The 17627-nt window shown below is 38.5% G+C and overlaps 1 protein-coding gene across 3 annotated transcripts in view; it reads left to right on the top strand.

Annotated features, from left to right (window-relative positions):
- Positions 1-17627, top strand: part of LOC115215705 (kinesin-like protein KIF2A) — an 80502-nt gene that overhangs the window by 23254 nt on the left and 39621 nt on the right. For 2 of the 3 annotated variants that reach the window (XM_029784992.2, XM_029784991.2), the window contains exons 3-4: positions 4467-4544; positions 7852-7998. In XM_029784992.2, the coding sequence (XP_029640852.1) occupies positions 4467-4544; positions 7852-7998 (225 nt within the window). The remainder of the gene's footprint in view (positions 1-4466; positions 4545-7851; positions 7999-17627) is intronic. The other variant, XM_029784993.2, reaches the window with a different exon arrangement.

Genomic DNA, 17627 nt, shown 5'->3' with positions numbered 1-17627 from the left:
GTTAAACAATCATTGTTAATTGTGATAATTAAACTGCTAGGATGTGTCATAAATATGAAGAACATTACTTCATTAAGTAGGTTAGCAGAAATAGATTTATTATTGTTATTATACTGTCTTGATGCCTCGAATATCAATAATATTAATGTCATTAAGAAGATTTTAATCCTATTATTTTTTTGTGTTTGTAATGATATCTAAACACTTCAGAACTTCAACAATGCTTGAGGTTAAAGACAAAAGTTTCATATGGTAGCAACTATGAAAGATTCCCAAGTTATTTGGGAAACATAGCTTGAGATTTAAAATGCAGCTGATTATTTTCATGAAGAATAATAGAATCCAATTTGGTTCCCCGGAGAGAGAAGGTGGTGAAAATATTTACTAAACTGTCAATGTTAAAAAATAATTCTATTGTAAGAACAGGTAACGTAAGAAATTATATAACCTATGATGACTATATGGGTAAGAAACTTGCTTCCCAACCATGTGGTTTTGGGTTCAGTCCCACTGTGTAGCATCTTGGATACGTATCTTCTGTTATAGGCACTGGGTTGACCGAAGTCTTGTGTGTGGATTAGACAGACAGAAACTGAAATGGAGGTTGACTTGTATCCACATTTGCTGACCATTTCCTTTTTGTCTGGGAGAAAGAAGGGTAGATTTGAAGATAGAATTCTGTTTGTGTGGTTGAGTGCACCTTTGTCTTCACATCATGTGCTGATTGTAAATAAGCATCACCATCATATAAGCAATGTTTGCTTTGTTTGGAAACAGGTGAGGGTTGGTGAGAGAAAAGTTGTCCAGCCTTAAAACATCTGCCTCAACAAATGCCCATCTAACCCATGCAGGCATGGAAAAGTGGTCATTAAACCCTTAGCATTCAGATTACTCCATCTGATACTTTATTCATTGACATTACTTTGAATTATATATTTTTTAGTAGTTTAATGATTTCTATGATGTGATTGTTTATTTTGAGAATGACATTGTAGGCTTGGTGTGAGAGGCCTGACTTGACCAGTTTGAACACAAAAGAGGTAGACTATTTGGGCCAGATTTGGTTAGTTTAGATGCTGAAGGGTTAAATGATGATAGAGTTGGTCTAACACTATTGTTATAAATCACTTTAAGTGTTAGTCTTGAAGTGGGCCCACCTTATAAATAATAGCAGGTCATATTTTGGGTTAAGGGTGGCGAGATGGCAGAATTGTTATCACACTGGGCAAAATACTTAGTGGCATTTTGTCTGTCTTTAGGTTCTGAGTTCAAATTCCACCGAAATCAACTTTGCTTTTCATCCTTTTGGGGATTGATAAGTTGATTTTTTATTTCTCACAAGGGGACAACATAGAGGGGGACATCACAATCTGATTTTGGGGGTCAGATTAATGAATGATTGTTACACAAAAATGAATTTTAAATTTTTTTAACAAAATATAAAAATGGATGATAACAGACAGTTTCCCTATTGTGCTTGCATCTTGGACAGGTTGAAGGGCCATGGCCACCATGCCTTGTGAGCTTGTCCCGAACAGGTAAGCTCCATAGTAACACTGCCATGCCAGAGACTTCTGAAAGTTGTCCAGGGTCTTTGGCCTGAATGTATGTTGGAACAAACTGGCTAGCTGATTATCGTCGAGACCTAGGGTTTCCCCTAAGGTATCGTCACATTCTGCCTCTATTAGCCCTCTATAAAAGAATGCGGTGGAACCACCATCACAGGCATTGCCTGAGCGACAGAATAGCAGGAGTGCCTTTCGACACTCTGTAAACCATGTACCTATGTTCGATCTGAGATAGAACCAGATTTCCTGTCCACTGAAACCTGGGAAACATCCTTTTCACCAGCAAAGACCACACCTGTTCACCATCCAGGTAGAGCCACAGATGCCTCATCCTCAGCGTATTAATAACCAAGACATCCCTAACCCACCTTTTAACGGTTGTTGGTAGCAAATAGAGCATCTCACAAGTGGTTTTTGAGCCCTTCCACAAGAAGTGGAATAGCTGTCTTTCCATGTTGATCAACCACGAATCAGGGCAAGGAACGATGGTTAGGCAGTAGGTGATGAATGATCAATGCGATGAATACATTGGCTACCTCCGCCCTCCCTTTCAGGGATAGTGACTGCCAAGACCAGGTCTTGACTATGTGGGTCACCCTGCTCGATACCTCGGCCCAGTTCTTCGCTATTTGGAGGTCTGGTCCAAACCAAACACCTAGCAACTTAATTGGACCCTCCATTCAACGTCCCACAACATCGTCAGGGAGCATCAACTTGCCTCTCCAGGTGCCAAGCTGCAAGCCAACTGACTTTACACAAGTAACCTTTGCTCTTGCCACCGTCTTATAAATCTTAACGGCCTTGCCTACCTTCTGTAGGTGATCCATTTCGGTTACAATGATGGTAATGTCATCCATGTAAGCTTTCCACAACCTGGCTGTTTTGGGATGCTGTTCAATTTTTGCAGTAATGGCTCAAGAGCCATCACGTACAAAAGTGAGGAGAGTGGACATCCTTGATGAACAGAGCATTTGATGCTGAACGGCTTAGATAAAAAGCCGTTCACCTGAACTACTGAGTTGATGTTGTCATAAATCTGAATGATCCACCTGAGGAAGCGAAGACCCAGGCCAGACTGCACCAGAACAGACACCAGACACCGATGGTCAACCCTATCAAAAGCCTTTGATTGGTCTAAATGGACTAGTGCTTCACCCTTGCCAGCATCACTATTAAAACCCCTCTAAAGTGTACTGTATAAGATGGGGATTATCCCAGATGGTTCTGCCAGGAACGGCACATGTCTGTGCTTTCCCCATTAAACTATCTGTGACATGTGCCAATCTTTTCGATAACACTTTGGCCAAAATCTTCAACTCTGCATTTAGCAAAGTGATAGGCCGAAAATTATCAGCGGAATCCCTCTTGTCCAGGTCCTTTCTGACAAGAGTCGCCACTCCCCAGTGCACAGATCTGGGAATAAACCTGTTCTGCTGCCATTTCACATAGACATTCACCAGCAGGTGACCGAACAAGCCTGGCATACTCTTATACAACTCATAGGGTAGACCATCCTGTCCTGGCGCCTTACCCATGCCACAGTCCGTCATAGCCCCAATTACCTCCTCAGGCGTGATTGGTCCTTCACAGCACTCTGCATCCCACCCTGAGAGACACAGCATCCCAACGAGAAAGTCCATTAGGTCCCTCCTATCTGGCCCACTGCCCCAACCAAAATCTGGGTGAAGTGCTCTTGAAAAGCTTCACGTATATCTTTGGGTTTGTCTATCAACTTACCTTGTTGGTTTGTCAAAGATCGGATTGTGGCGTCATTACCACATTGGGCTTCCACCACTTGGGCCCATCCTGCGGCCTTGATTCCCTCACAACCCACTGCATGTAGTCTAGCCCTGACAATGCAACCCATGTGTTTGGCTTCAAGGTGCTGGTTTAATGCCAGTCTCTTGGCTTTCACCTGAGCCACAGAGCCAGTTCTCATTGCTTCCTCTAAGTCCTTAACTAATGCTGATTCCTTCCTAGTCTCTCTAGCCACTAAACCTATGTTATATCTGATTGACTCGAATTTAATGGCTCACTTGAGGGCATACCACCATTTATTGTTAATAATGGATCTGGTTAATGCCCTCTGAATCAGTAACTTAATCCGGTCTCTGTACTCCTAAATCGCCAAAAGGGATGTATTAAGTTTCCAGTAGCCGGAGCCTCTATTATATAGCTTATCTATGTCAAATAAACACTACAGTCCATCTAATTGACTTACCCACTCCCATGAACTTGCAGGCCTTGTGCCAAAATTTGAAACGAATATATTGGGTTAAAAACAACCAATTTCTATGGTGTAAATATTATTTTATGTTGTTTTGCCGACATTTGTAATTCTTTTAAAAACCAATAATTCTGTCTTGAAACCTATTCTCCACCCCCTCCCAGACAAAAAAAAAAAAAAGAGAGCAAATCTACAATGTATATATTAACCTTTTTGATATTTTTGCCTTTGTTTCAATTAATTTTGAAAGTAAGGAATTTAGCAAAAGGTCATTACTATTATTAAGCTGATGTTTGAAGCCGAAATTATCACAAACTTTTGATGGAAGATTTTCTCTTTGATCACTTTTAAACACAGTTTTTGTCATAGAAGCAGAAGTCATCTCAGACAGGTTGGTATCATAAGGGTTAATCTACTTCCATTTATTTTGCTGATAGTATTGTCTCCTATTTCTGTAGGCAAATGAATGTCACACACACGTCACACGTCACAAAATGATGTCATCTGAAGCAAGAGCTAAAACAAACAATAAGATAAAAAATGTGCTACAAATACAATGTACTCTTTTAATGTTACTCTTTGATTTATAAACTACATTGGTTGATATATGGATTTATAAATTAAATATATTTTAAATGTTTTATTTTATCTACCATTTCTTGAATCTTCAGATTGAAATTGAAGCCATCTTCTCCCTAAATTCTGCCTTGGTTGATCCTGATGCTGGGAAAAGCAATTCATTAACAAAGGTAAATACAACCTCAATTAATGTTGCTTTTTGATTTTTGACTTTCTTTCAAAGGATTTCTATTGGCATTATTAACCCCCAATAAAAGAATTAGTTAATAGAATTAATAGCTTTCCCTTAAGAGAGAGAACTTGTAGGATACATATAAATAGTCCCCTAAAAATGGAAAGTAATATTATCATAGATGTAAGCTTGGCTGTGTGGTTAAGAACTTCTCTTTGTAATCATATGGTGCATGGCATTTTAGGTAAGTATCTTGCACTGTAGCCTTAGGCCAACCAAAGCCTTGTAAGTGAACTTGGTGGATGGAAAGTGAAAGAAACCTATTTTGTGTGTGTGTGTGTAATATCATCATCATTATTCAACATTTGTTTTCCATGCTAGCATGGATTGGATGGTTTGAGAGGAACTGCATATATATATATATATATATATATATATCATCATCGTTTAACGTTTGCTTTCCATGCTGGCATGTGTTGGACGGTTTGACTGAGGACCGAGGAGGCTGCACTAGGTTCCAATCTGATCTGGCAAGGTTTCTACAGCTGGATGTCCTTCATAATGCCAAGAGTGTAGTGGGTGGTTTTTAGGTGCTACCAGCACTGGTATAAACCATGCAGGCTTTAGCATCGACCACACAGCACACATATATATATATATGTATGTATTTACTACATGTGAAGGTGTATGGTTCAGTAGTAAGAGCGTTGGACTCACAATCATGAGGTAGTGAGTTTGATTCCTAGACCGGGCTGTGTGTTGTGTTTTTGAGCAAGATACTTTATATCATGTTGCTCAGCTGTAGAAATGAGTTGTGACGTCATTGGTGCCAAGCCATATTGGTCTTTGCCTTTCCCTTGGATAACATTGGTGGCGTGGAGAGGGGAGGCTGGTATGCATGGGCAATTGTTGGTCTTCCTTAAAAACAATCTTACCAGGACTTGTGCCTCAGAGGGTAACTTTCTAGGTGCAATCCCACAGTCTTCATGACCAAAGGGTGTCTTTTCCCTATTTACTACAACTGTTCATTTGAAGGGAGCATGATCTCACAAGTGCTGGTGTCATGAAACAAGCACCTAGTACATTCTGCCAAGTGATTGGCATAAGGAAGGGCATCCAGTCATAGAAACTATGTCAAGGCTGACATGGGAGCTTGGCGCAGTTTTCCGGCTCATTGCATCTGACTGTCCAACCCATGCCAGCACAGAAGATGGGCCTTAAATTATGATGATAATTTATAGGTATGTGTGTTTTCGTGTTTGTACGTGTGTGCTCTATGAAGGTCATTCAGTACATGCAGTGTTGTTGCTGTCTCTCCCATTTGCAACAAATCATCCACTCACTTCAAGCCTTCATAGATGTATGGAAAAAGAGATCCCTTGCTTGTAAAACAGGCAAGGGTTAGTGACAGTAAGGGCATCAGGCTCAGTAAAACAATGCCTTAATAATATATTCATCTAACCCATGCAAGCATGAAAAAGTGGATGTAACCCAAACAGAACAAACAATTGTATCTGTTGATACTTAACCCTGTGTCAGCCCTGATAGAGCAGTTCTGTGATCGAAGGCACTCCAGTTATGACCATCTTGCATTTCACTCAGATGTAATGCATTCAGAACCACTTTGTATAATGTGCCCTGTCTTCAGTTAAGTTGGTAGAATTTGATTTGAGGAAGATTTGGCTGCTATTTCACGCTAGTCAAGGAACCACAGGCACCAGTGCAGCAATATGCAGTGGGTTTTGTTTGCTTATCTTAGATGCAGTGTGTACACACTAGCAGCTTTACAGTTGTTTGTTTCCTAACTACATGGTTCTGTGTTCAGTCCCACTGTGTGGCACCTTGGGCAGGTGTCTTCTACCATGCCCTTGGGACGACCAAAGCGTTGTGAGTGGATTAGGTAGACAGAAAGCCCCTTAAGTGTGTGTATACTTTTGTTTCTTTGTCCCCCACCACTGCTTCACAACTGATGTTGATGTGTTTATGTCCCCCGTAACTTAGTGGTTTAGCAAAAGAGATCAATAAAATAAGTGCCAGGCTTTAAAAAAATTACTGGAGTTAATTCTTTCAACGTGGTGCCCCAGCATGGCCACAGTCTAATGACTGGAACCAGTAAAAGATAAAAGACAATAACCACTTTGTGTTGGGATTAGAATAAACTTATTTTCTTAGTCTTTGTCTTTTAAAGATTTTGCTTCAATTTATAGGAGAGGGGGAATCTTTTCAATGCCATGTAGTTGATCTTTAAAAAAATCAATTCTATTTTCTTAGAATATTTCTTTTATTGATGACCGTTTACATTCTTACCATAATCACTTCTCAACTTCAATCTTATTGTCAGCCTCCAAATCATAAGCATCAGCCTTAAATTCATTATCTTGTGTCTCCGTCATGTTGCCATCTATCTTAATTTTGTTGCCATCATTGTAAATGTTGTCACTAAAATGGTGAAAATGCTTTTATGAATGGACACTGGCATCGGTGATGACTTGTCTCAGAATTGTAAAAGAATGTAAGCTTTAAAAAATTTCATAAAGGATTACAGCAGCTTACGTTATCATTAATATACATACATTTAGTCCATCAGATGTATGTCAAACTATATTCTCCTCTACATGAACAACATGACAAAGACAAAAATAACATCAGTTTTTAAATCTTTTCTTCATAATTCCTATTTCTTAACTCTTTTAACATATTCCCAAGTGTGTGTGTGTTTGTATGTATCCTTGTCTTGACATCATGAGATTGTCATAAACAAGCATCACCATCATACAGGTGATGATATCTGTTTCCAGTGTCCCATGAAAAACCTGTCGAGCTATAAAGGAATTATTGCCTTGCTTGGAGACAGGTGACGGTTGGTGACAGGAAGGGCATTCAACTATACAAGATCTTCTTTCTCAACGAATACTCTGTAACCCATATAAGCATGGAAAAGTGGATGTCAAATGATGACCTTGATGGTTACATTTTTATTCATCATTCAGACTTCGATACAATACTGAAAATAAACCAAAAACAAAAAACATTGCTGTTACAAGAAGTTGATATGTTTTTGTTTGTATATCATGAGTACTACTAATGTGTATGATTGAGATAGTAGCGTCTCGGTCTTTAAGATACCAAACATACTTTGCTAAGAAGTGGTGCAGTGGATTATGAACTCAACTAGCTTGCTTCATTTATTAGTGTTTAGAATTCTGTTGAAATATATATACATATATATATAATTAAAAAAAAAAGCTGTAATTAATAATGAGAACAAATGGAGAACGTTTCTATTATACACTTTATCATCAAAGGATTCGTGTGGAGATGAAAACGGTGATGGCGACGAGGATAACCTAACAGAGAATGATGCTGTTAGTATAGAAGACGACAGCTCTGAAAAAAGGTCAGATGTTTCTAGAAGCTCCAACAAGTCTGCAAGGAACAATACTCAGAAAAGGGTAACACTCAATACAATAGCCTATGTAGTTAAAGTTTTGCATGTTTATTGCATTTTGAGCATCTATTTTTCAGTTCCATTTTTCTCACAGCTATACAAAAAAATGGCCAAGATTCACGACTTTTTGTTATCTGCTTATTTTTGTTGGTTGCAGCAAATTTTTATTGTATTTTTTAAAATTATATTTTGAGCAGTTCAAAGAATGCATTGCCTATTTTCTTTTTCCTTCTTGTTCCTCTTGTATATAATCTTGGGCATTGGTTATTCCTTACTGGTGAGGTTGGGGTTTAATTTGAAAAGATTGGAAATGAAAATATGGTGATTGCTAGATGGGTCTTTTATATTGGGTCATCGCATAAATAATGTGGTTTTTTATACTTTTATTTTTCAAAATTAAGATGAACAAAATACTTTTTTAATCTAAAATATAATCTCCTCCATTTTCTACAATGCTCTTCCAAAATTCACCTGTCCATGATGAAAATTACTCTTCTAGTACTGTTCTGACTAGATTTCATATTTTTTCTGCCCAAATCATTTTGAGGACTGGGGAGTAAATGATGGGGCAATGTCCGGCGAATATGGTGGGTGGAGCATCATTTCCCATTCAAACTGCCCCAGACTTTGGAATGTCATCCACGCTATATGTGGCCAAGCATTATCCTGATGAAAGAACACCTGTCTTGAAACCAAAAATGTCATTTTTCTTTTAGCTCTGGCTTAAGCTGCTCACAGTAGATCTTTATTATCGTTTGGTTTTGGTTTAAAAGTTCAAAGTGGACTAACCCTCTCACATCCAACCAAACAGATAATATCACCTATTTGTGGATGAAGACCTTCTTTAGCCTGGGGTGCCGGTGTTTCTCCTTTCCCTACCCACTGTCTTTGGCGCTTGACATTTTTAGAGAGAGAACCCATTTCTCATCACCAGTCACTATTTGGTCCAAAAAAAGGTTCATTCGTGAGATGTGACAGCAAAGAAGAGCACACATTCACTCTCTATGCACGATTAGACTTGGAAAGTTTGTGAGGAACCCATTGGCCCAGTTGCGCTGAATTTTCCAATGGCATGCACAGGTTGATGAATGGTTGAATGACCAAATCCAAACTTCTCTGCTAGTTCCTCAACAGCTACGATGGGGTTTTGTTCCGCCAGGGTTTTGCAGGACGTCCTTGTTGAGCTCTACAGGTCTTCCAGGATGAGGCTTGTCTTCTAGGCTGAAGTTTCCGGCTCAGAATTTCTGGAACTACCATTGACACTGGCTTACGCTTATTGTCCGATCCCCATATACTGAATTAATATTCCTCGTACTTTCCATTGCGTTGTTGCCTTTATTGAACTAATAAAACAAAATATGCCAAATATGCCCCTTTGTCCCTTCCATTATAGCTTTGAAAAAACAACTACTAAAATTGAACTGCACTCTTCAAAACTTGCACTAAGAATAAGTACGAGGTAAAATTACTACCTGCTTTTATAGCAAGTTGATGCAGGTAGTTTATCCTGTCCCCTTCCAACTTTTGGTTCATGCAATTGAAAAAACTGCATTATTCATGGGATGACCCAATATATATATATATATATATATATATATATATATACACACACACACACATGCACATACATACATATATGTATGTGTGCATGTGTATATATTTATTCATTCTTAAACAAGAACATTATTGACTGTGACATGTAAAATTGTTTTTATTACAACTGAACATTAAAAAAAGAAACATTAACATCTCCCTCTCTCTCTCTCTCTGGTTGTGTGTGTGTGTGTGTGTGTGTTATCTATCTATCTATATATATATATAGTCAAATCAAACAATGAAAATAGAACTTTAAAAATAAAACAATGATGTACATATGAAATGTGTGTGTGTGTATATATATATATGTATGGCTGTGCTAGTAGGGTGCCAAGAGCACAATCTGAGCCGGTGGCACCTAAGGGCACCATTCGAGCATGATCGTTACCAGCGTCGCCTTACTGGCACCTATTCCGGTGGCATGTGTAAAAGATTCGAGTGAGGTCATTGTCAGTACTGCCTGACTGGCCCCATGCTGGTGGCACCCACTACACTCTCGGAGTGGTTGGCGTTAGGAAGGGCATCCAGCAGTAGAAACTCTGCCAGATCAAGATTGGAGCCTGGTGCAGCCATCTGGTTTGCCAGCCCTCAGTCAAAATGGTCCAACCCATGCTAGCATGGAAAGTGGATGTTAAACAATGATGATGGCTGTGTAGTTAAGAAGCCAACCATTGTAGTTTTGGTTTCAGTTCCGTTGTGTTGAATGAATCCTTTTACTACAACCCTGGGCTGACCAAAACTTTTGAGTGGATGTGGTAGAAGGAAACTGAAATTAACTTGTGTGTGTTAGTATCTCCTTGTCTTGACACCACATGATGGGTTGTCAATGTGTGTCACGGTCATACAAGCAGAGTTAGTCATTTCCAGTGTTGTGTGAAAGCTTGCCTGCCATGGGGAGAAGTATTACCTTACTTGGAAACGGGTAAATGTTGTCAACAGGGTAGGGTATCTAGCCATAGAAAAACTGCCTCAACAATTTCCATCTGACCCCTGCAAGCATAGAAATGCAAACATTTAAGAAAAATCTATTAAATTCACTTGAAATTTGTTTCATGAGGTACCAAAATCACAAAGACAGAATGATAGCAATGATATATAATGTTTTAGGGCCAGTAGTTCTCAACTGTAGTCCATATGACCCTTGGGGTGGGGGTCTGTGTAAGATTTTATTGTTTAAAATATTTTAACAATTTTTTAAATACAATTTCTAATAATATTTAATTATAAAAATATAAGATTTTTTAAAACATAAATGGCTAGGAGCATTTAGTAGATTGAAAGGGGGAGGGGGTCATTAATAAAAAAATCTTAAGAAACATTGTTGTAGACAGACAAAATGGAAAAAAAAAAATTGTATGTTCTTTTAACATTTTCAGTTGCCATATTTCTGCTGAAATCCACTACCTTTGTTTCAATTAACATTAACAATAATGAGGAATTTAATTTCACTAGTTTTATCATTTCTAGGCTGGTGTTTGGATCATAAATCAGCAGGAAATTTTGAAGGAAGCTTTTAATTTACTCTTTTACTTGTTTCAGTCATTTGATTGTGGCCATGCTGGAGCACCGCCTTTAGTCGAGCAAATCGACCCCGGGACTTATTCTTTGTAAGCCCAGTACTTATTCTATCGGTCCCTTTTGCCGAACCGCTTAGTGATGGGGACATAAACACACCAGCATCGGTTGTCAAGCAATGCTAGGGGGACAAACACAGACACACAAACACACACACACACACACACACACACACACACACACACAACACACACACACACACACACACATATATATATATATATATATATACATATATACGAGAGGCTTCTTTCAGTTTCCGTCTACCAAATCCACTCACAAGGCATTGGTCGGCCCGTGGCTATAGCAGAAGACACTTGCCCAAGATGCCACGCAGTGGGACTGAACCCGGAACCATGTGGTTGGTTAGCAAGCTACTTACCACACAGCCACTCCTGCGCCTAATTTAGATAATTTTAAAACAAGTTTGTATTTAACAACCAGGGGTAGACTGAGGCCAGATGGTATCAAAATGGCTAAAGTAGAAGTGGAATTGGTGAGACTGATTAAGGTGAGATAAGACCTTCTTCAGGTGTATCACGTGATGGTAGGAGCATTATAACTGAGTTTAACTCTTTAGTATTCAGATTAGTCAGATGTGTTTTTTTTTTCCACATTGTTTTGAATTAATCATCCATTGTCATTTGTGATTTTGATGATGTGATTGTTTATTTTTAGAATGACGTAAGCCTGATCTGGCTGGTTTGAGCATAAAATTGGTGCAAGGTTTCGGCTGGATGTGGCCTTTTTATAGACTAAAGTGTTAAACTTTCTGCTGCTTAACTTCTCAGCCATTCTTCTACAAGAGATGACAAAACAATGACTGTCATCGTTAAAATAGAAACAATTCATTTCTTTTATTCTGGAAAACATAGCTTTTGTTTCATTTAATTTTGAAAATAATGAAGAATTTTGTCATTATTAAGCTGGTGTTTGGAACATAAATTAACATAGAATTTTTATGAAGTAAGTTTGTATGATAGAATCAGAGACTGTCTCAGACAAGTTGGTATCAAAAGGATTAAAAATATATTTAGAAACCTGGTGATATTTTTCAAAATTCATTTCATATGATGAATACCTTTTTCTATTCAAAAAGTATTTCAATGCTTGACGTTACTCGTTTTCCCACCACCCTGAAGTGAAATTAGCAAAAATAACATGCCATGAATGCAGGCTGGTTATAGCTCATTATTTGTGGTACCTGTTATTGTTTGTTGTATTATACAGTCGTATATATGTGTGTGTGTGTGTGTGTGTGTGTAGGTGTGTGTATGAATCATAAGGACTCATAAAACCAGTGCATAATTTAATGTTTTGTAATCTTGATTTATTCACCACCCACCCACCACCCACTCCCAGTGTAATAGACTGGAGAGGAGGACAAGAGTTTTCCTCGACTGGAGAGGAGGACAAGAGTTTTCCTCGACTGGAGAGGAGGACAAGAGTTTTCCTCGACTGGAGAGGAGGACAAGAGTTTTCCTCGAGTGGAGAGGAGGACAAGAGTTTTCCTCGACTGGAGAGGAGGACAAGAGTTTTCCTCGACTGGAGAGGAGGACAAGAGTTTTCCTCGAGTGATATTCTCAGCTTGGATGGAATGTACTTTTCCACAACTAAATGAACGGACACACAACTGTCTGCAGAATATCCGGGCATGGCTGTGCAGTTAAGACGCTTGCTTTGTAACCACATTGTTTTGGGTTCAGTCCCACTGCATGCACCTTGGGCAAGTATCGTCTATTATATCCCTGGGTCGATCAATGCCTTATGAGTGGATGTGGTTGATGGAGACTGTGTGAAACCCTGTTGTGTATGTATTAGTGTTTGTCTTCCCCCCTCTGCCTGATAACCAATGTTGGTAAAATCCATCAGCACACTGGACAATATAACCTCAGTGGCATTTCTTCCAGCTCTTTACGTTCCAAGTTCAAATTTCACTGGGGTTGACCCTGCCCTTTATACTTTTGGGGTAAAGAAAAATAAGTACCAGTCAAGCATGGGGCCAAGGTAGTCAGTTTCCCCTCTACCCCATGTGCTAGAATTTAAAACCATTATCATATAAACTAACCCCCTTCTCAAAATTGTTTCTTAATCAAAAATAATTTTAAATAAGGCAAATTGGGGAAATCGTTAGCAGACGGAATGTTTGCTGCTATTTCTTGCAGCTCTTTATGTTCTGAGTTGAAAATCCTGCTGAAATCAACTTTCATCGTTTTGGGGGTTAAAACAAAGTGCCAGGCAAGTACTGGATGTTGATGCAATCGACTTACGCTCGCCTTGTAAATTTGCTGCCTGCATTCCATGCTGGCATGGGTTGGATGGTTTAACAGGAGCTGGCCAGGTAGAGGGCAACACCAGGCTACTGCATTTGTTTTGGCATGCCCTTTCCTAACACCAACCACCCTCTAAAGTGGACAGAGTGCTTCTTACGTGACACCAGCACAAATGAGGTCAATTTTGGCATGGTTTTTGCAGCTGGATGCCCTTCCAAATGCCAACCACTTCACAGTGTGGACTGGATGCTTTTTACATGGCACCATCATGACAAAAGAACCTTTGAGAGGGGAGGGGGGTATTGGAGGAGGTGATCTTGTGTCAGATGATGAAAGGTTAGAGTGAGACAGATAGGTAGAAAAAGGTGTCTTGCTATAAGAGGAGGTACATGGTTACTTGACCAGAGAGAGAGAGAAAGTATTAACTATTCAGTATCTTGGATTAAACTAACTGAACATTAACATCATTATTGGTGGAATCAACAGAAAGGCACTCCATCCGGCAAGAGATGTCATTTAATAAACACAGGATTTATATGTGAGCTACTTTAAGTTTCATGTTCTGATACTGTAATTGTTGGATGAGCCTGTTTACCATGCCATGGCACTGTTGTGCAATCTTTCAGCTTGAGAGGTTGCAGGACAGGCCACAGCACACTGTACAAGCTCCCCCATATACATATAATGAGCAATGTGAGGCAGGGTCTCCAAGCTTGTGGAGGGAGGGAGAATGCTATCCCCAAATCAAAAATCAAGCTTGCATACTTGCAACGGGTTGGATTCCCCTAAACACATCCTAAGTGTCAGCTGGTGCTTTCCATTTGTGCAGCGGGTGAGATGCAACTGCTATTATTAATTTTATATCAATTTATTATTCATTATTGGCATGTTTTATGTAAATAATACACTTCCCCTTCAAAAATACTTTAAGCTTTATGAATTGTATGTGTGTGTGTGTATATATATATATATTTACACATACACACACACACACACACGCATATATACATACATACACACACGCATATATACATACATACACATACACACACACATATATACATACATACACATACACACACACATATATATATATACATACACACACACACACACACCACACACACACACACACACATGAGGTAAAGATTGACAGTGACTTCAAAGCTTCAGTTTGCTCACTTTTGTTAGATTGTCTGATGAAGGTGAGCAAGCTAGAACTTCGAAGTCACTGTCAACTTTTTTTTCCATTTCCTTGTAAAAGTTAATATGTACTCTAAAGCAGATAGAATAATCTTACAGTTTAATGTAAAATTTGTTATGTGTGTGTGTGTGTAAATATACACATCTCTTCAAAAATATTTTAAGCTTTGCCAATGGTATCCAGTGTTTATTTATATACACACACACACACACACACACACACTTTATGAATAACATACGTATGCTTCCTTTCTGTATTTCGTTATGTCTTGCTTTTTCGTTAACTAATATTTTCTTCGTCTGTGTTTTTAATTATTCATACTTGTTAATTGTGTATTGAAATCTTAATTTTATTGGCCATAAACCAAACAGATTTTATTCTTCATGCGTTTCAAAAACTGGGACATTTCAAATCAACAGTTAGAGTGACTGATTCCTGTTAACAGTGATAGTTTGATAAAGGTGCCAGTGTGGCTGTGCGATTTGGTTCCCAACCGAATGGTTTCAGGTTCATTCTCATTGTGCAGTGCCTTGGGCAGGTGTCTTTAGAGCTTTGGGCTGACTAAAACTTTGTTAGTGAATTTGATTGGTGGAAATTGAAAGAAGCCCATTCTATGTATGCATATTTGTGTGTGTCTTTGAGTTGCCATCACGTGGTTGTTGTAAATGAGTGTCACTGTTATACAAGCAGTGCCATCCATTTTCAGCATTCTGTGAAAAACCTGTCTGGTTGTGGGGGGGGGTATTATCTTGCTTTGAAACAGATGAGGGTTAGCGACAGGAAGGGCATCTGGCCATATTATAATCTGCACACTCAAGCAATCATGAAGTTTATAGTTTAAACATTTCTTTTACATGAACCAATGTCAAGGCAGTGTTTGGGTTGTTAAGCTGATCACAAATCCTTTAATCTGTTGTTCAAGTTATCTTTAGTATCACGGATTAAACTAACTGAACATTAACATCATTTGAGCAGTTGATCAACTCTTAATTCATGTATAGTATTATTTCCATTTAGTAGGATAGCTACTAAATCTGTAGCTTTTAACCAATTTGTGGTAGAACCATTATTAGCACATCGGGCAAAATACTTAGCAGCATTTCTCGGAACTTTTTATGTCCAAAGTTTGAATGCTGCTGAGGTTGACTTTGCCTTTTATTCTTTGAAGGTTGATGAAATCAGTACCAGTTGTGTACTGGGGGTGATGGTATTGACCTACAGTTATAACCTACAGGCCTACTCAGAGTACAAGCGTATGCATATACTTTATGAGATAGGTAGACCACAATCACTACATAAAGAGGAGTCGGAGGTTCCAATAGTAGAGGAATCTGAGTTTTTGTTTCGACTCTACAGCCCTGATCATTAAGGTGGTAGAGCTGGTAGAAACATTACCTCCACCCCTGCCCTCCCTGACAAAATGCACTGTTGCATTTCTAGTGGCGTTTTAGGTTCCAAGTTCACCGTTACTTCTCATCCTTTCAGAGTCGGAAAAAACAAGTACCATGTACCACTCAAGTACTGGGAGTGATGTGGTTGACTCCCCCACCCCACCCATTTCAATGCCTTGTCCCTTTAGTAGAAAGAATTATTATTATGATATAGTGAAATCCATTCACAAGTGATCCTCTTGTCTTTTTCTTGTGTATTAATTCCACTTGATGACCATGAAACTTGAATTTTTCAACACAGTTCTATATTTAAGAGATGAGGAATTATGTACTTTATTTACATTATTTACATTTGACAGATATTTGTCTTCATTTTGTTTGTTGTTAGCACAACGTTTCAGCTGATATACCCTCTGTGTCTTGGGGAAATTTCGAACCTGGGTTCTCATTCCTAAGGTATTTTTTGATGCTATTATTATTATTATTATTATTATTATTATTATTATTATTATTCAGGTCACTGCCTGGAATCGAACTCAGATTCTTGGGGTTAGTAGCCTGCACTTTTAAATACTACACCATATGCCCATGGGCAATTATGGAGTGAATTTTAAGGCTTATAAGTCTAATATTTTCCTATCCTTCAGTGACCTGAATAATAATTATAGCATCAAAAAATACCTTAGGATTGAGAACTCAGATTCAAAATTTCCCCAAGACACCTGATGAAGGCTGGAGAGTAGATCAGCCGAAACGTGATAACAACAAAGATGAGGACAAATGTAAATAATGTTACCTTTTTCAGTCCTTCGTTACTCTCAGCTTTAAACATAAGACTGAAAATTCAAATAGTTAGGTTATGTTTTTATGGTTTCTACTTAGCCCCACCTTACAAAGTCTTGTTATCATATCAAGAATGTTTGGAAGAACCTCTTTTTATATAGATATATTGTTTTGATTGAAATTCTTTGACTAAACTAAAACTTTGGTTTCCTAACCTTTTCGAATCCAAGCCAGTTAGATTTGGCCACAACAAAATCAAGAACTGTTTGTTCAAAACTAGGCCATGGGAAATGATACACAAAACCATTTGACTCTTCTGGCATGTCAGTTTATGTGCCAAAGTCTGGCATCTTAAATTGTGTCAGAGTCCAGGTTTTCAGACTCTTGTTTGTAATTAAACTAATATATTTCTTACATTAATTCAAAAGTATTCAGCACACTGAACATTTATTTCATCATTGTCATTGTAAATCATCCGACTGCTTGTTGCTGTTTCAATCTGTGAAATTGGCAAGTTGAATGAGTCATATTACAAGTTGTAGTCAATACATCTTTTTCCCTGGCTCTGAGTCTTGTCAAAAGCCAGTAATTCTTTTCTGATTCTGTCTCCACACTTCTGGTCTTGTCCAGCCTTGTTCAAGTATTACTGCTGTTGGTGTCAGGAAACCCATGTCAGATCATACACAATCTCATTTACACATGTTTTAGGCATAAAGGACTGTATTTGATGTCTTGTTAGATGCACATTTAAATGTCTCCAAAAATCGCCCTTTGTCCTCTATTCCAAGTTGAGTCCATATTACAAGTTCTA

This window comes from Octopus sinensis, linkage group LG9, assembly GCF_006345805.1.
Source record: "Octopus sinensis linkage group LG9, ASM634580v1, whole genome shotgun sequence".
Lineage (NCBI taxonomy): Eukaryota > Metazoa > Mollusca > Cephalopoda > Octopoda > Octopodidae > Octopus > Octopus sinensis.
The sequence above is the reverse complement of the archived record's forward strand: the minus strand, read 5'-3'. Positions and strand labels throughout refer to the sequence as shown.